At 36.9% G+C, this 15,973-nt stretch overlaps 1 protein-coding gene across 5 annotated transcripts in view; it reads right to left on the reverse strand.

Moving 5' to 3' along the window:
• Nucleotides 1–15,973, reverse strand: part of TANK (TRAF family member associated NFKB activator) — a 73,009-nt gene that overhangs the window by 35,630 nt on the left and 21,406 nt on the right. For 4 of the 5 annotated variants that reach the window (XM_044666569.1, XM_044666566.1, XM_044666571.1 and 1 more), the window contains exon 2: nt 10,129–10,278. In XM_044666569.1, coding sequence (XP_044522504.1) covers nt 10,129–10,227 — 99 coding nt within the window. In that variant the 5' untranslated portion in view covers nt 10,228–10,278. Of the gene's footprint in view, nt 1–4,699; nt 4,797–10,128; nt 10,279–15,973 lie in introns of those variants that run through there. The other variant, XM_044666570.1, reaches the window with a different exon arrangement.

The raw sequence follows: 15,973 nt of genomic DNA on the forward strand, positions 1-15,973 counted from the left end.
AGATTTTATGATAGCACATTCCAAATTATCACATAATTTTGGACACAGCTGTATAAGCTTTGCTAAATACAGATAAAATTAAAATGAAGAATTGTTCTACAAGTTGAAGTTTTCCTTTAAAAGGGATACTGAAATGGCTTTCACTTTTTATATTCTCTAAAGCATAAACCTTAAAACTTTTATTTAAAAATTTTCTATGTGAAAGAGACAATCTTTTCAACATTACAAATAATTCTCTCCTCATCATTTCTCCCTCTCCCTAAACTGATTTTAAATTTCAGAATCCTTTAAATTAGTAGAAAATTAGTCACAAAGGGAACCTTCATTATAAGATTTGCGTGGCTACTACTGAGACCCACAATATGAAGCTCAATGGTTCATGAAGGAACATAATTAAATAGTAATTATCTTATTGCATAGTACGTTAGACATATCAACTAATTAACTAACTGTCTCATCTTGACACTTCAGTGAGCTAAGCATCATGTTCAATTTTACAGATGAACAAACTGAAGAGAAGAAAAATGGTAAGAGATCATCCAAACTAGGACTACTACTCTAGTGCTTTTGCCTATACAGGTCCAGTACTCAGACAATTATTTTCAACTTCTTATCCCATACCATTAATCAGTAAATCAATAAGCATTTATTAAGTACCTTCTTTCTGACAGATGAGAGGTAGTGCTTCATATTGGCTGGACTTGGTTCAGAATTAGGAAAACCTAGTTTCAAGTCCTGCCTCTGACACTTATTAGCTGTGTGACCCTGGGCAATTCATCTAACCTCTGTTGGTTTCCCAGGCTGCTACTTTTCTAAGACTAAACTGCAAATGTTGATTTTCATTGATAGAGAAGATTTCCTTAGTAGGAATTCCTTATACTGTTACAATCACAGATCTGATTAAAGTGCCAAAGGAGGGGCACTGGATGGCTCAGTGGATTGAGACCCAAGTCTGGAGATGGGAGATCCTAGGTTCATATCTGGCCTTAAGACACTTCCTAGCTGTGTGACCCTGGGCAAGTCACTTAACCTCCACTGCCTAGCCCTTACTGCTCTTCTGCCTTGAAACCAATACACAGTATTGATTCTAAGATGGAAGGTAAGGGTTTTAAAAAAAAGGGCCAAAATTGTGGTTAAAAGACTAAAAATAAAAAGTAAAATAATCCCTGTTGTCAAAGAATTTATCAAGGGAATGAACACTTATGTTTATATATACACTATATAACCACATGCACATATACCTATACATACAATAAGCACAAGATAATTTTTTTGGGGTGTGGTGAGGGGAGGCATAGCAGCTGGAGGGAATCAAGAAAGGCTTCGTGTAGAAAATGGTTCTTGCGGGGGCAGCTGGATGGCTCAGTGGATTGAGAGCCAGGCCTAGAGACAGGAGGTCCTAGGTTCAAATATGGCCTCAGACACTTCCCAGCTGTGTGACCCTGGGCAAGTCACTTAACCCCCATTGCCTAGCCCTGTAACAAATAAAATTAATATAGAAGGATATATATAAAAGATATTAGGGTTTAAAAAAATTAAAAAAAAATAGTTCTTGAACACTGAAGGAAACTAGGGTTTGGAGAGGCAGAGATAAGGAAATAAAATAGTCTAGGTATGGGTGGGGGGCAGTTATGAAAAGAAATGTATGGGGATGGAAGATGGAATAGCATGCAGCAGAATAGCAAGAAAGCTAGTTTGGCTGGACTACAAAGGTGTAAAGGAGAGAATGAGGTTGGACATTGGAGGCTGGAGCCAGCCTATGAAAAACTTTAAATGTCAAATAGAGAAGTCTATATTTCATTCTAACAGTAAACGGGAACCACTGAAGTTTTTTGAGCAGGGAAGTAACAAGACCAGCCTTGTACCTTAGAAAAATCACTTTGGAAGTTGTTTGGTACACAGATTGAGAAATTATATTAGAAAATACCTGAAATTTTATCACAAACTACCTATTATTACAAGGTTAGGGAGATCACACTTTCTCAGTATGCAAATTGGTTTTGAGAAATCATTTTTATTTTATAACTTGTGTTATAAATAAATGGGCTAGAGAGAGATAGATGAAGGGTAAACTGAATACTACCACTGCTAATTGGGTGACAACAGTGATAGATCAGGTATGTGGCTAGAGCAAGATCACCTGAGTCTTGCCACCTAGCTAGATGTTGTACCACCTCCCTTTTTTTATAACAGTGCCCAGGCAGGATCCTTCAGGTCAGTAGATAGTATCCCTTCAGATCCCACCTGGGGTTGATTAATGATGGTTATTGGGCTCTATTAGCCTTGGACACGTTTATTTGACTGCGTTGCTCCCTTCCCAGAGAAGTGATGACACAACCACTCCAGGAAGGTATTTGAATAGCTTTATCTATATTTCTAGCAAAGAAGGAATATTAGGAAATTGGAAGAGGAATTGGGAAACCCTAAACTAATGTTGATAATAGTAATCCCTCAGAGTTGTAGGCAGGTGAGATTCTGGCTTGTTTAGCTTCTCTGGCTCAGCCTGGCCACAGCCAAACCAGAGCAAGCAAGCTGCTGTTTGATGTCTTTCAGCTTCTTCTTCTTCTTGTCAGATGTTATGCCTATACAGCCTTCAGGTACCACCCCTTTCCACCCACTTCTTCTTCTCCTGCCCACTTCCAGGGGCCCTGGGAGACATAGATAACTAAAGATGTTTGAATTCTTAAATATCTAGGGGACAGTAGAATAAGAAGATTGATGGTCTGGGTACAGGATGACAATGTTAATCAGGTACAAGACAAGAGTTCTTGCAAAGTTGAACCAAGCAAGTCACAAATCCCATAGACCAGGGTCCACAGATCTCAGGTCCAAGGGAAATGAAAGGCACCAAAAGCCAGGGCTGCCCGGGTACTTATACCCCCTGGCCAACCGCTTTCTCCCCTGCCCTCATGGCCTCTGGGAACATTCTGTCTAACGGTCTTCACCTGTCAATCAAGGGTGAGACTCTCTGCTCCCAGAGTTTCAATATAACACTTGTCAATTCATTCTTAGTTTCAATAATTTATTTAGTTTCAATTAATTCCAATAATTTTATTATTCAAATAGCATCAATGATCACATTCACTATAGATGGCATATGCTGAGTGCTCAGCAAGAGTTGCTGACTTTTGTTGAACACATATAAAGTACATTCACTTTCTGAATGTTTTCACTTGTTTTTTTAGTAATGCATTTCTAGTTTAATGAAATCTGAGATCCCAAAGTCTGAAATCCCTTCACTTTACCAAAGTGTTCCATCAAAAAATCTATATGCTCAAAACTTAGAGGAGTTGAGTAAGACTGAAGACTAAATGGTAAAATATGGCTGAATAAAGTTAAAGTAGGGTACTGGATGGAGGAAACTAAGTTTTATTTTTATAGTAAGGAAGGACATTGGGCAAGTGTGTGAGTATGAATGTGAAGGTGTGTGTGCATGTGTGAATAATAGTTATGAGTATCTCTCCTTAAATTGTCAAATTGTTCTATTTCTTCTAAAATAAAGGCTTTTTGCTTTACCAAGCAACCCATGTTTCTGTTTGATATGAACCTCTAAAATGCTAACTCTATCCTTTTGGATACATGTGCCCTAATTTTAGAATTTCAGTATTTTTCTTTCCTTTTGATCCCTAATTCCACTGCCAAAAAGACATGAAGAAAAGGTAGTAAGATTTATATAAACTGTCTTCCTCTAAATTAATGAGCAGGATGGTGTAAGGGGAACCCCCGTCTCCAGAATTTTTGCTGTATTTTATACTATTGAGCCCTCTGTTTACTTCCCCCATATCTCCTCTGAACTCTCTCTCACAGGAAGAAGTGGCCTTTCTTGCCAAGGCAAAGCAGTCTATGTAAAATTACATTCAATCCTGTCTTCTCTGACAGTTTACCTCCACTATCAATCCTATTTTCTTACTAATCTTCAATTTCTCCCTATCTAACAACTACTTCCCTGCTGCCAACAGACCTGTTCACTGTTAAAAAAAAAAAAAAACAAGCAAAAAAGCACCCCCTCAATCTATCCCCATTGTCTATCATTTATCCCTACCCCACCTCAGCCCCCATTCTCTGATAAATTTGAAAAAGTCATTTACACCCAACTGTCTCCACCATATTGCTGCTTGATCCTAACCTTTTCATAGTTTGGCTTCTGTTCTCATTATCCAACTGAAACTGCTTTCTCTAAAGTTACCAATAATCTCTTTAAAGTTGAAATCAGATGGTCTACTTTCAATCCTTGACCTTGAACTCTTGTAGTCTTAGACATTGTTGATCATCCTCTTCTGGATACTCTCACCTATCTAGGATTTCATGACAGTTCTCCTACCAGCCTAACCGATCTTTCCTCTTCATGTTCCTTTGCTATCTCTTCCTCTCACCCATATCTAATAACTATAGGTAACCCATGGCTACATCCTGGGCTCTCCTCTCTTCTTTCTCTGTACTCTCTCACTTGATCTTTTCAGCTCCCATAAGTTCAGTTGTCTCTGTAGAGATGATTCTCAGATCAAATTCTGTAGTCCTAACCTTTTTTTTTTTTTTTAAACCAGGTATAGGATTGCATTTCCAAATGGTTTTTTGATTTCTCAAGTTGGATGTGTTTAAACTCAGTTTGTTATTGTTCCACCCCAACCCTACCTTCTTTATTATTACACACAACCATCCTCCCTTCCAACCAGGCTACTAAAGAGAAGATGAAACTTACCTGTCCTCTAAGGTTGCCATAAATCAGGGCAAATACACCCTTCCATTGATAGTCAAGAGTTGTTCAGTCATGTCTGATTCTTTATGACCCCATGGTCCATACTGTCCGTGGGATTTTCTTGGCAGAAATAATGGAGTGGTTTATCATTTCTTTATCCAGTGGATTATGGCAAACAAAAATCAATGACTTGCTCAGGGTCACACAGCTAGTAAGTATCTGAAGCTAGATTTGAACTTAGGTCTTCCTGATTCCAGGCCCAGAGCTTTATACACTGAGACATCAAGCTGTTTCCTTTCATTAATAGTGTAATGAAGTAGATTCAGGACTGGCTAAGTAGTGAATCCAAAAAGATAGTCACTAATGTTTAAATGTCAACTTAGATGGTCTCTAGGGGAGTGCCCCTGGGATTTACTCTTGACCTTATGCTAATTTAACATTTTTATTTGGGTCCAGAATAAAGATATAGCTGGTATCTTTCCAAATTTAAATGTGACTCTAAGCATAAATGAATAACTAATATGCAGTATGACAGAATCAGAATCAAAAATGGTCTTGAGAGACTAGAATCTAATAAGATACAATTGAATAAAGGATAAACATATAGTCTTACACAAATTCAAGGAATTTATTTTTATAAGTATAACTTTGATTGATTCAAGATGATGAAGACATGGCTGGATAGAAGTTCATCTGCAAAAGATCTGAGGAGTTTACTGGACTTCAAGTGCCCTAGGAGGTATAGAATCACAGTTCTCAAGTTAGAAAAGCCCCTTGGAGGCCAATTATTCCAACTCCTATGTTTTGCCAATGAGGAAACAAACCCAATGAGATTAAGTGTATTACTCAAAATCTCACAGCTGGCAAGTGCCAGAGGGTGAAATTTGAACCCATGCCTGCCAAATCAAGTAGCCAACTAAGTACCTACTCTGCTAGACACTATGCTGATTGAGAACACAAAGAAAAATAAGAAATCAAGCAGGCCTCACTCTCAAGAAAGTCACAGTCTAACAGGGAGCAAATTACTATGCACAAACAAATCATAAACAGGACAAACTGGAGATAATCTTCAAAGGAAGGCACTAGGATTGAGGACTGAGAGGACGTTATTTGATTCTGGAGGTAAAAACGAAGTTTATTGAGTAAGGGAGTGACATGGTCACCCCTGCACTTATAGAAAGATCAATCTGAAAATTGAATGGAAGATAAATCGGTGTGGGAAAGACTAGTGGTGAGGGGAATGACAGACTATTACAATAGTGCAGGCATGAAGGAAAGAGCGATTGAAGCAGGGTAGTAGCAGTGTCAGAAGAGAGAACACTCATATGAGATATGTTGTAAAGGTAGAAATGACAGGACTTGACAACTCATTGGATATAGTGGGGGGGGGGGTGGGGGGGGGAAGGAGAGGAGAGATGACTGGGAGGGTAGCAGAAGTAACAGAAGTAACAGAGAAGATGGGAAGGTTTGGATAAAAGATAATGTGTTCACTATGGGATCCCAAGTCCAGTTCTCTATCCAATAAACCCTATGATGTGATTCTAAACCCCCAGGGATTGGTAGTATCAGTGAGGAGTACTGTACTGGCCATTATGTACCCCTACTTTTCTTGACTCTTACTGGCAGCCACAAAACAAAGAACAGAAATCATGGTATCATAGCTTTAGAGCTAGAAGAGATTATTTTATTATTTATTAAGCTTCTTGATGGACACTAGCCCACCCAACTAACCTTCTTTTCCCTCTTTGTGACTGTGCATAAGCTGTCCCACTAGAATACACTTTTACCCTTGTCTCTTCAAATTTCCTACAAAAGGAGTTTTCTATAAATTTCAACTTGGGTAGACTAAACTCCCTACATTAGCTGCTAGTTATGTCCTCTCTAAAATTACTTTGTATATATTTTGTAAATGGTTTATGTATTTATATGTGTAAATCTGTCTATACTCAACAGAATATAAATTCTTTGAAGGTAAAGATTATTTCATTTTATATTTGTAACTTCAGTTCCTAGCAACAGTACTTGTCACACAATAGGTGTTTTAACAAATGCTTGTTAATTGATTTAGTCCAAACACTTTATATGGCAAATGAAGAAAATGAAGTTCTCAGGTATGTCCAGTGGATAGGACCACTCATTGAGAAGTCTTTTCAACAAAGTTGTAGATAAAGTTGGTAACCACTATCGGATATCATAAGAAATGTACATTGATATTGCTTCTTAACATTTGCAAAGTGCTTTCTCTACCAGGACTAGGTGTGATTGATAGTATTAACCCCCATTTACAGATAAGGAAAGTGAAGCTCAGGTTCTGGTGCTTTCTTATCTACAAGATATTTCAATCTCTAGCTCTGTTATTACTGAGCATAACTGAGGTAGACGTTAGCAGCACTAGATTATGTTTCACTAGGGCAAGGGTCTTTAATTTGAACTCCATGTACTCCAAATGGGTCATAAATAGATTTTGGTAGCTTGGTGAATATTTTTAATATATTGAAAACTGAATTTCAATATTATCTTCTTTTATAATTCCATGATAAGCCTTACTTAAATGCATTTAAAAATATTCTGAAAAGGGATTCAAAGCCTTCAGTTAACTGCTGGAGAGGTTCAAGTCGCAAAAAAAAGGCCAAGAATCAATCATTGCATTAGATTAAATTTGTGTATGCCACTATTTTTTTTTCTTTGCTACTCAAACCTTAAGTAACAGAAATGCTTGACTTAAATAATATATTGTTATAAAATTTTAAAAAATTCAGTCTCTGAGACAATAATAATTTTTCAAAGTAACAGTTCAAACAAGAAAAAAATAGTGAAAAAAAAAAAAAAAAGAAAGAATAGCGAAGAAAACATTCTTTACCAGGTTGGATAAAACAATATAATGGCCTCTGATTTTTTTTTTTTTTAACAATTTGTCATTTTTAAAATAAGAGCCACCTTTAAAATAAAGTATATCTCAGAGAGGGATAAAAAAGAACATCTTGTTCTACTGTGATTAGAGTCTGTCATTTGTCTCCAAGGAAATATCAAGCTACCAAAGGCTGAAAAGTCTGTCATACTTTTTTGTGTGCCTCAAAGTAACAATCATAATACTTTACGTACTGTAAAACCTTAATAACTTATATGGAATAATTGACTACAAAAAGCATAGTCTGGTATATGGCACTATTTTTAACATAAAATAACTTTAAAATAGGTATTCTTATTTGTCACCAAACATAATTTAAAGACAGAAGATGGAATGAAAAATTTAAGAATCCTACAAATTTGAGCTATTTACACATTCCTCTCTATCCCAACCCCTTAAAAAAATATATTTCTAGTGAAAGAAGTATTGACTTTTCTTTTTTATAAGTCAGTGCTTTAGCTGTGTTCCAGAATATGATGAGAATTCAGTTATTAAAATCTGGTAATTTCAATTCTATCATAACAACAATATATATACATACATAGATTAAAAACAGAACCTAAGAAGGTACAACAAAAAAAGAGACCATAAGAAGACTTTTCCTTTTACAACAAATCAAGAAGAAACTCTGAGAATGCCTAACGGCTACATATGTGTATGAGAACGCATGAATAGCAATAATGGAAGTTTCATTGCTTCAAAAAATGACCAAAACTTAATGTAGGCCAACTGTAGAATGGGAATAAAAATATCTTTATCCAAGTGTATTAGCAGATATTTTTAATGTTAGGGCTACAAGGTAATAAAAAATGAATAATATTAAAGTTACTTCTATCTTTCTTTATTCCAGAGTTAAGTATTTGATATGGTATTAAAAACTAGTTTTCAGAGAAAAAAATTAATTCTCCCACTTATTTTTTATCCTCATATCCCGTTTGAAATAGTATCTACTGGGAGCAGCTCATTTCTATACTTTAAGGTTTGTAAAACATTTACAACTGCTTACAACACTTTGAGGTAGGTGATATAAATAACTTTTTTACAGATGAAGAAACAAAATCCAAAGAGGTTAAATAATTTATTGGAGGTCACATAAGTCACTTGACTCAAAGTCCAGAACTTTTTAACACTAAAGCATACTGTTGATGCTATCAGAGGCAAGTTTGGGGGCATAATAAGGAAATAAAGGAGCAGAGTTGCCTACCACTGTCTCTAATAGGGGAAAAAAATTCCTAACACTGACTACTGTATAGTAAATCAACTTTACCCTCCCTCTCTCTTACTCACATCTCATCTGGAACAAGAATGTTTGATTTCTTAATGTACACACAATTCTGTGCAAAGTCAAAAGTAGTATTTAGGCCCTTGTGTTGTATGTGTCAGAATGAGACACAGACACACACAATATAGCTATCAGGATTTTCTTCCCAGGACCAAAAGTGATTAAGACCCAAATCTAAAATTTTAAAAGTAAATATAAACTTAAATTTAAACATCATCTTTCAATCATTTTACAAACAATTTCCCTTTCTCTTAAAGAGTTCACATTTTCTTTTCTACATAACACCTAAGACTAGAGAAATATTGGGAGATATCAATTCCAATTAATTTTGTCATTGACTGTTCTTTTGTAAATGGGAATGAGTCTTTCAAAGATTATTAAAGAGTGGTGGGATGAGGGCAAAAGACTTGGATACTTGAAATAACCACTTCATTTTAGAATGAAAATATCAGGAGAAAGGAGTATTCATCAGAACTGAAAGGAACAGTGTTCAACTAGTCCAAACCTTCATTAACACAAAGGAAAACTGAGACCTGGGGAGATGAGTTAGCCTTCAGTCCCCACTCCCAAAAAAGTTTGCTAGTGGAAGAGCGAGAGCTCAAACACAGGTCTTCTGATTCCTAGGTTGGAGCTCTTTCCACTATAATACAATGCTTTTTTGGTAAATGTGTTAAATAATGTAATTTTTCCAAACTGTTGTCAGAATATTTGAGAGAAGCTAAAAAAACTAAAATTGTATTAATTACTGATAAGTTTCCTTAAGCCAATTTACCCGTATTGTATTGTCACTGTGATAAATCGATTGTGTATCTTTCTATAAACAGAAATTAATAATAAATTGAGATACATGCTATTTTAAGGTGATTCTTTCTGCCAGCCAAACAACAATGTAAACAAACAAAAAAGTTAAGGCACTGATTTCTTGACTTTCTGTTAAAAATTTTTTTTTCTTGTTTCACATTTCATCTATGTTGTATATAGGATGGAAATACTAACATTTCCATTCCTATATTTAAAAGAGACCATATTTGGGGTCATTCATAACCACGAAAACCTTAATTAACCCACATGGTTCAATTTAACATACCATGCAAAAAATATGAGATCAAATTTCATGCCTTGAATAATGTGACTCTTTGATATTTCAAATTTTGTTCTTCCCAGAACATTGTACCAATAGTTTAGTAGTAAGCAGTATATCATGATTTTCAAGAGGTAAGTTTCCAAACTAGTATCACATACCTTTTGTTGTAGTTCTTTTACAGCAGAATCTCTGTCCATGCATGCCTGACGGAAGGCTTCATAAGCTTTATTGAGCTGCTCTCCCATGTTTTTATCCATTCCTTTCTGTCCTGTAGCATCACTAAAAAGGATAGTGTCGATGACAAAGATCTAGAGGGGGAGAAATAAAAAGGAAATTGCATCATTATTAAATAAACATAATTTTATTGTGCACTTTACAGATCTCTCTAATAATAGGCTTGCTGAGTATTCTGTAGCATGAAGTTATCTAGAAGTCTGGCCAACAGAATTTGAGAAACCATGCATTTTCATGATTTCATAACATTCTTCACATATGGCCAAGAAACAAGGAGCATCCTAATTCAAAAAAATATCACTTTTAAAATGGTAACTGACCAGGCCACCTGAACTGACAGAAATATGTTGAGCTATTTTATTCAATATGTCTACACACTGCTTTCCAAGAGAAGAAAAAAATAAAAGCACAACAGTGGTAGCAATGTGGGGAGGGATATCTTTTACTAAACGGACAGTTACTTCCACTTACAAGGTGAATTCTTGCTACATTGAAATTGGAGCAAAATTAAATAGATAATAAATGTTTGTAGATGGAGTTCATACTGTTGTTATCTCAGAGCAATTAAAATGTGTGAAAATGCTCTTATTTTAGCACAAAACCTAGGGAGGGCTGTTGTCAGATAGTTACATTAAAAAAAAAAAAATCACATCCCTTCAGTCCTCTTTCCCACACTAGCTCTCCAACCTCCCTGCTGCTTCTGAACTACAGGTTATATGGTTGGTAGAGGTAATTTGAGAATGCCCTTGTTTTATAATATCAGTTTTGTATAACAGCTCCAGCTGCTTTCCTTCCTTGGTAGAGGCCCACCTAATGAGTCTGATTCTCCTTTCCAGTTAGGAAGGGCACAGCAAGGGAGAGGGAGTCCTCTGTTAGTTATTCCTGTCATTGGTGAAATCACATTCTTTTACCTCTGTAGAAACCTTCTATTCTCTCCATACAATATTTTCCATTTTATCCTAATATCAGTCCTCTACAAATATTTCCACAAATGGAACATGCCAATCCTAGGAGGAAAATGTCATCTTACTTCAGAATATAAAAAGTGCCAAATACTTAAGTGAACAACCAACCATTCCATAACAGCAGTTAAGATTAAGACTTGTACATCCTTATTATGATTTCACCTTCACCCAAGGAACTGAAAACCCCTTAACGACAAACTCATTCATCCTCTTTATCTAACGATTCACATTAGGTAGCTCTCTTTAACGAACTGAAACATCATAAGAATTACTATCTTTGGCAGGGTAAAGATGGTGGAAAGTGGCTTTGAAAACCTTACAATATTATCTATAGGCAGTTTGGTGGCACAATAAAAAGAGTGCTGGGCCTTCCAATTTTAATCCAACCTTGGACACTAGACATGGTATGCCCTTGGAGAAGTCACTTAAACCCTATTTGCCTCAGTTTTCTCATCTGTAAAATGCAAATAATAATAGCTCTTAAATTCCAGAGTTGTTCTGAGGATAAAATGAGATAATATTTGTAAAGCACTTTGCAAACCTAAAAGTGCTATAGGCTGCTAGCTATTTTTATCTATTTGAATGAGAATTCTTAGTTCTCTAGAGCAATATTTGTGACGACTACTTTAAAGAGCCCTATGACTATCATCTAACAACATCTTATATAATAAAAGTCCTGAAGAACGGCAAGTTGTATGTGAAAAACCAATATCCAGAGTATGGTCTAAATATTACTGCATATCTGACAATACTGAATGAAATACATGTTTCAAAGTTATACAACAAACCAAAAAATGCTACTATTCCTTAAGTAAGATTCATATTCACTATAAAATTCAAAGCACTGTACTAAAAACTGCCAGATTGTCCACAAGAATATTCTAGGAAGCCTTAGGATAAACAGCCTTAGAACTGTATCATACAAATGCCACTTCAAAAAGTAAGCTATTAAACAGTTTCCTCATGGATGTGTCCCATTTCCCCAAATGGGAAAAAATGCTGTGGAAACAATCTTCAGGTCAATGCAACTAAACAAATTATATATTTAATTCTTATTTCACTCCAGAGAAAAGAATTGGGTGTTATATCAGTGACACTGACCATAGAAAAAAGGAAACTGTCTCCAGGATGCAGCTAATTAAATTGGACAGATTTCAAATATTAACACCCTGAACTTTAATGCCACATTCCTTCCATTTTTTTTGGTTTTACATTTGCTAAGTGTAAAATTAATTTCACAATTTAAGAAATAAGACCTATTTCCACTGCATTTTAGTCAGTTTTTCCCACAATTTTGGAGGCTCAATTCAACTTGGCTTTTCAATTCAGGGATGGAAGACCCTAAGGCCCAGGAAGAACACTAGTTTCCTTTGCCTGTTGGATATAAAGATGCTCTTTGAATAGTCTGTCATAGGCCAAAATGTGGCTTACTCTTTCTTAAATCATTAAGTAGTTTTTTAAATAGTTACTTGATGTTCACATTCATATATTCCCACTTAACAGGTTCTCCCACCTCCCCCCAGAAAGCAGCATTTTCAAAGGCTTTAATTATGCCAGGCAACAGGAGCACAAAGAAGGTGGTATCGACCAGGGCCTCTAGCCTTCCGGACTGCCACTTTTGTCAGTCCTCAGGCAGGACAGGCACTTGACCTCACTTCCTGCCCCAGCCAGGAAATGCCAGCAGACTCTCCAAGCCTCTTTGCTGGTGGCTGCCCCTCTTCTTTGAGAGGGGAGCGAGGTGCTGCAACCTTCAGCATGGCCTTTTGGGTCTTCCCAACTTCCAGCAGTACAATGAGGGTGAGCTAGTCGGAGGTTGTCCAGCCCCCCAGGGGAGGATGTCACTGTTAGCTGGGTTTCCCCACTGCAGCAGGTGAGCAGAGGAGGAACTCAATGGAAAATCCTGTTCCCTCCCCACCCCCAAGTCACCCGTGTACTTCCTCTCCCCCTGTGCCAGCTTTAAAATGAAACTGCACAGGGTGGAGGAGACAAGGAGGTGTCAGCGCCTTGTAATTTAGTATTCAGAGAACTGGCCAGAGGATAAGGATCTCCCTCCCCATCCCAGGTCTGGTCCTCACGTCAGCAAAGGAACCAATCCCAGTATCCTATGCATCAGTCTTCCACATGGTTTCCCAGCTCCACTAAAACAGGTCTGTCTACTCTTTGGGCCAACCTCTCCCCTTCTCTTAATTAAACACACAGACACAGACCTAGAACAAAAGCATCCCCATTATGGTTAACACCTTTGAGAGACACTGTGCATTCAGGTTCCTGTCACTTGTCTATACAAGGTTCTCCTAACACAGGGGGAAGAGATGGTGCTCCTTCATCTCTAGTTTTATTTCTGAAGCAGAAATATCGGGGTGGGGGATGCGAGGGGGTGGGGGTGTTAAGAGTGCCTTCATCTAATTTATCATTTCAGATAGGAGCTTTTTTTTAATAAGAAGCAGGACACCCCATAGCTGAGACTTGAGCAGACATCTGGGCCTCCTTTCCCTCAACTCAAAGATGAAGGGAGGTAGATGGAAATTTGCCATTGATGTCTCTAAGCTATTTTCTGGCCCTAAAAAGCAAGATATTATGATCTGTGACACAAAAAATATGGGCATAAGCCCACAAAATTACAACTGGAAGGGACCTCAGAGATCACACTGTCCAATCCCTATATTTTATGGAAGAAGGGAAAAACAAACAAACAAAAAAAAACACCAAAGCCTAGGAAAGGGAGTGACTTGCCCAGTCACATAAGTAATCACTGTTGGAGTCAAGATTTGAGTTGGGATCCTCCAAATTCAAATCCAGTGTGCCTTCCATTGATTGCACTACTCTGCCTCCTCCAAAAGTGAAGACTAAAGATTTTTAACTCTAAATACAAAATGGAAGTTTCTGCTATTTATCTGGCAATTTATCATTACAATCAAGTCATATTATGATGGACAAGCAAGAAGTTGCTAGGAAATAATGGAAAACCTCCCCTTTGCCCCCTTTTCCAGGGCTTGGAAAGATAATCTAGCCCAACCTCCTTCAAATTTCAGATGAAAAATTGGGGTCCAGGAAGGTAAAACTGCACAGCCCAATCTTAGAAAAGTCAGTTAGAAGACCAACTAGATCCTAATTCTCTTGCTCACCAAATTAGTGCTCTATCACTAGATCAAAAGAAGGTTTATGTTAAACTACAAAGGCCATTAAAAGTACATTTTTAATCTAATAGAGATACAACTGTCAGAATTTTGTATCAGAGACCAGCTCTGTGACCCTGGCCAAATCATTTAAGGTTGCCTCCACTTCCTCATCCATTAAATTGGAATAATAATGGCACCTATCTCACAGGGTTTCTGTGAAGATGAAATAATTTTTATAAGGATCTTTACTTCACCTTAAAATGCTATATAAATGCCAGCTATTATTGTTATTATATCAGCTCCTATTATGGATAGCTATTACTGGCACCTTAATATCCTTAGAATTGTATTAAAGGAAGGGGTCCTTAAGGGATCATTTTTCATAGAAAAAGATTCAATCCAGAGAGGTGAAGTAACTTGTTGCAATTTATATATCTCATCAGTAGCTGAGTTTGGAAATGGAACCCAGGTCTCCTAATTCCCAGTATAACAGTATTCTCTTCACTACATCATAATTGTTTATGTAGAACACAATGAATTTCAAGTGCTGGCCTTTTACATGAAGGGCTGAATAGATAAGACCGAAAGAATGATTTTCTATCAGATAGCAACCATTTACTTTCTGAATAAATTGCAGAACATACTGGGGGGAAGGGAGGGGACAGCTGGGTGGCTCAGTGGATCTAGAGATGGGAGGTCCTGGGTTCAAATATGACCTCAGATACTTTCTAGCTATGTGACCCTTGGTAAGTCACTTAATTCCCATTGCCTAGCCCTTATCACTCTTCTGTCTTAGAACCAATGTATATAGAATTGCTTCTAAGATTGAAGGTAAGGGTTAAAAAAAACAACAACCCAAACATACTATAGGAAAAAAGGACATTTTGAAAGTAACATCAGAGCCAAATACTTTTCCTTCAAGGGGGTCTCACACACTGGACAAAGCATAATGTTGGATATGTGGTTTCTTTCCTGATATTATTGTTCATGACAAGCTAGCAATGTGAAAGTACAACAATTACGGTTGCTATAGAAATGATTAGATAATAAGACCAGGAGCTATGTTTGAAAACCAGCAGAAAAATAATCTAATAGGAATTTCCAAACAGAAATATAGGTTGCATTCTTGTTTTATAAACGTGGAAACACATCATTCTTCATAACAATCATAGGATGATTGAATAGTTCATTTTCATTTCCTTTTAACTTGTTTTAGTTTCATATTCAAAATTGTCTTGTCTTTTCCCAGCTAAGAGAGAACACCAGAAGAGGGTCAGAGAAGGGGGTGGGAGGAGTCAATAAGAATTACTTTAGAAACATGGGAGTATAGATTTAAAACTGGAAGGAACCTTAGAGATCATCTAGTTCAACCTCTCTCCTCTTACAGATGAGGAAACTGAAGCCCCAATATTGTAGCAGACTTAAGATTTCATTTCAATTAGACTATTTCTGAGAATAAAAAGTAATTAGTGTTAATTTATTTATAAGACGCTGATCTATGTCTGTGATCAACTAGGGCTTAGAGCAGTGGTTCCCAAACTTTTTTGGCCTACTGTCCCCTTTCCAGAAAAAATATTACTGTCACATACTATCACCGCCCCCTTACAGTTATTCACTGTCCCCAAATGTACCTGTGGCCATCACCACTTCCCTGAATCACTGCAGCATCCCCGGGGGGGGGGGGT

This window comes from Gracilinanus agilis, chromosome 3, assembly GCF_016433145.1.
Source record: "Gracilinanus agilis isolate LMUSP501 chromosome 3, AgileGrace, whole genome shotgun sequence".
In the NCBI taxonomy this organism is placed as follows: domain Eukaryota; kingdom Metazoa; phylum Chordata; class Mammalia; order Didelphimorphia; family Didelphidae; genus Gracilinanus; species Gracilinanus agilis.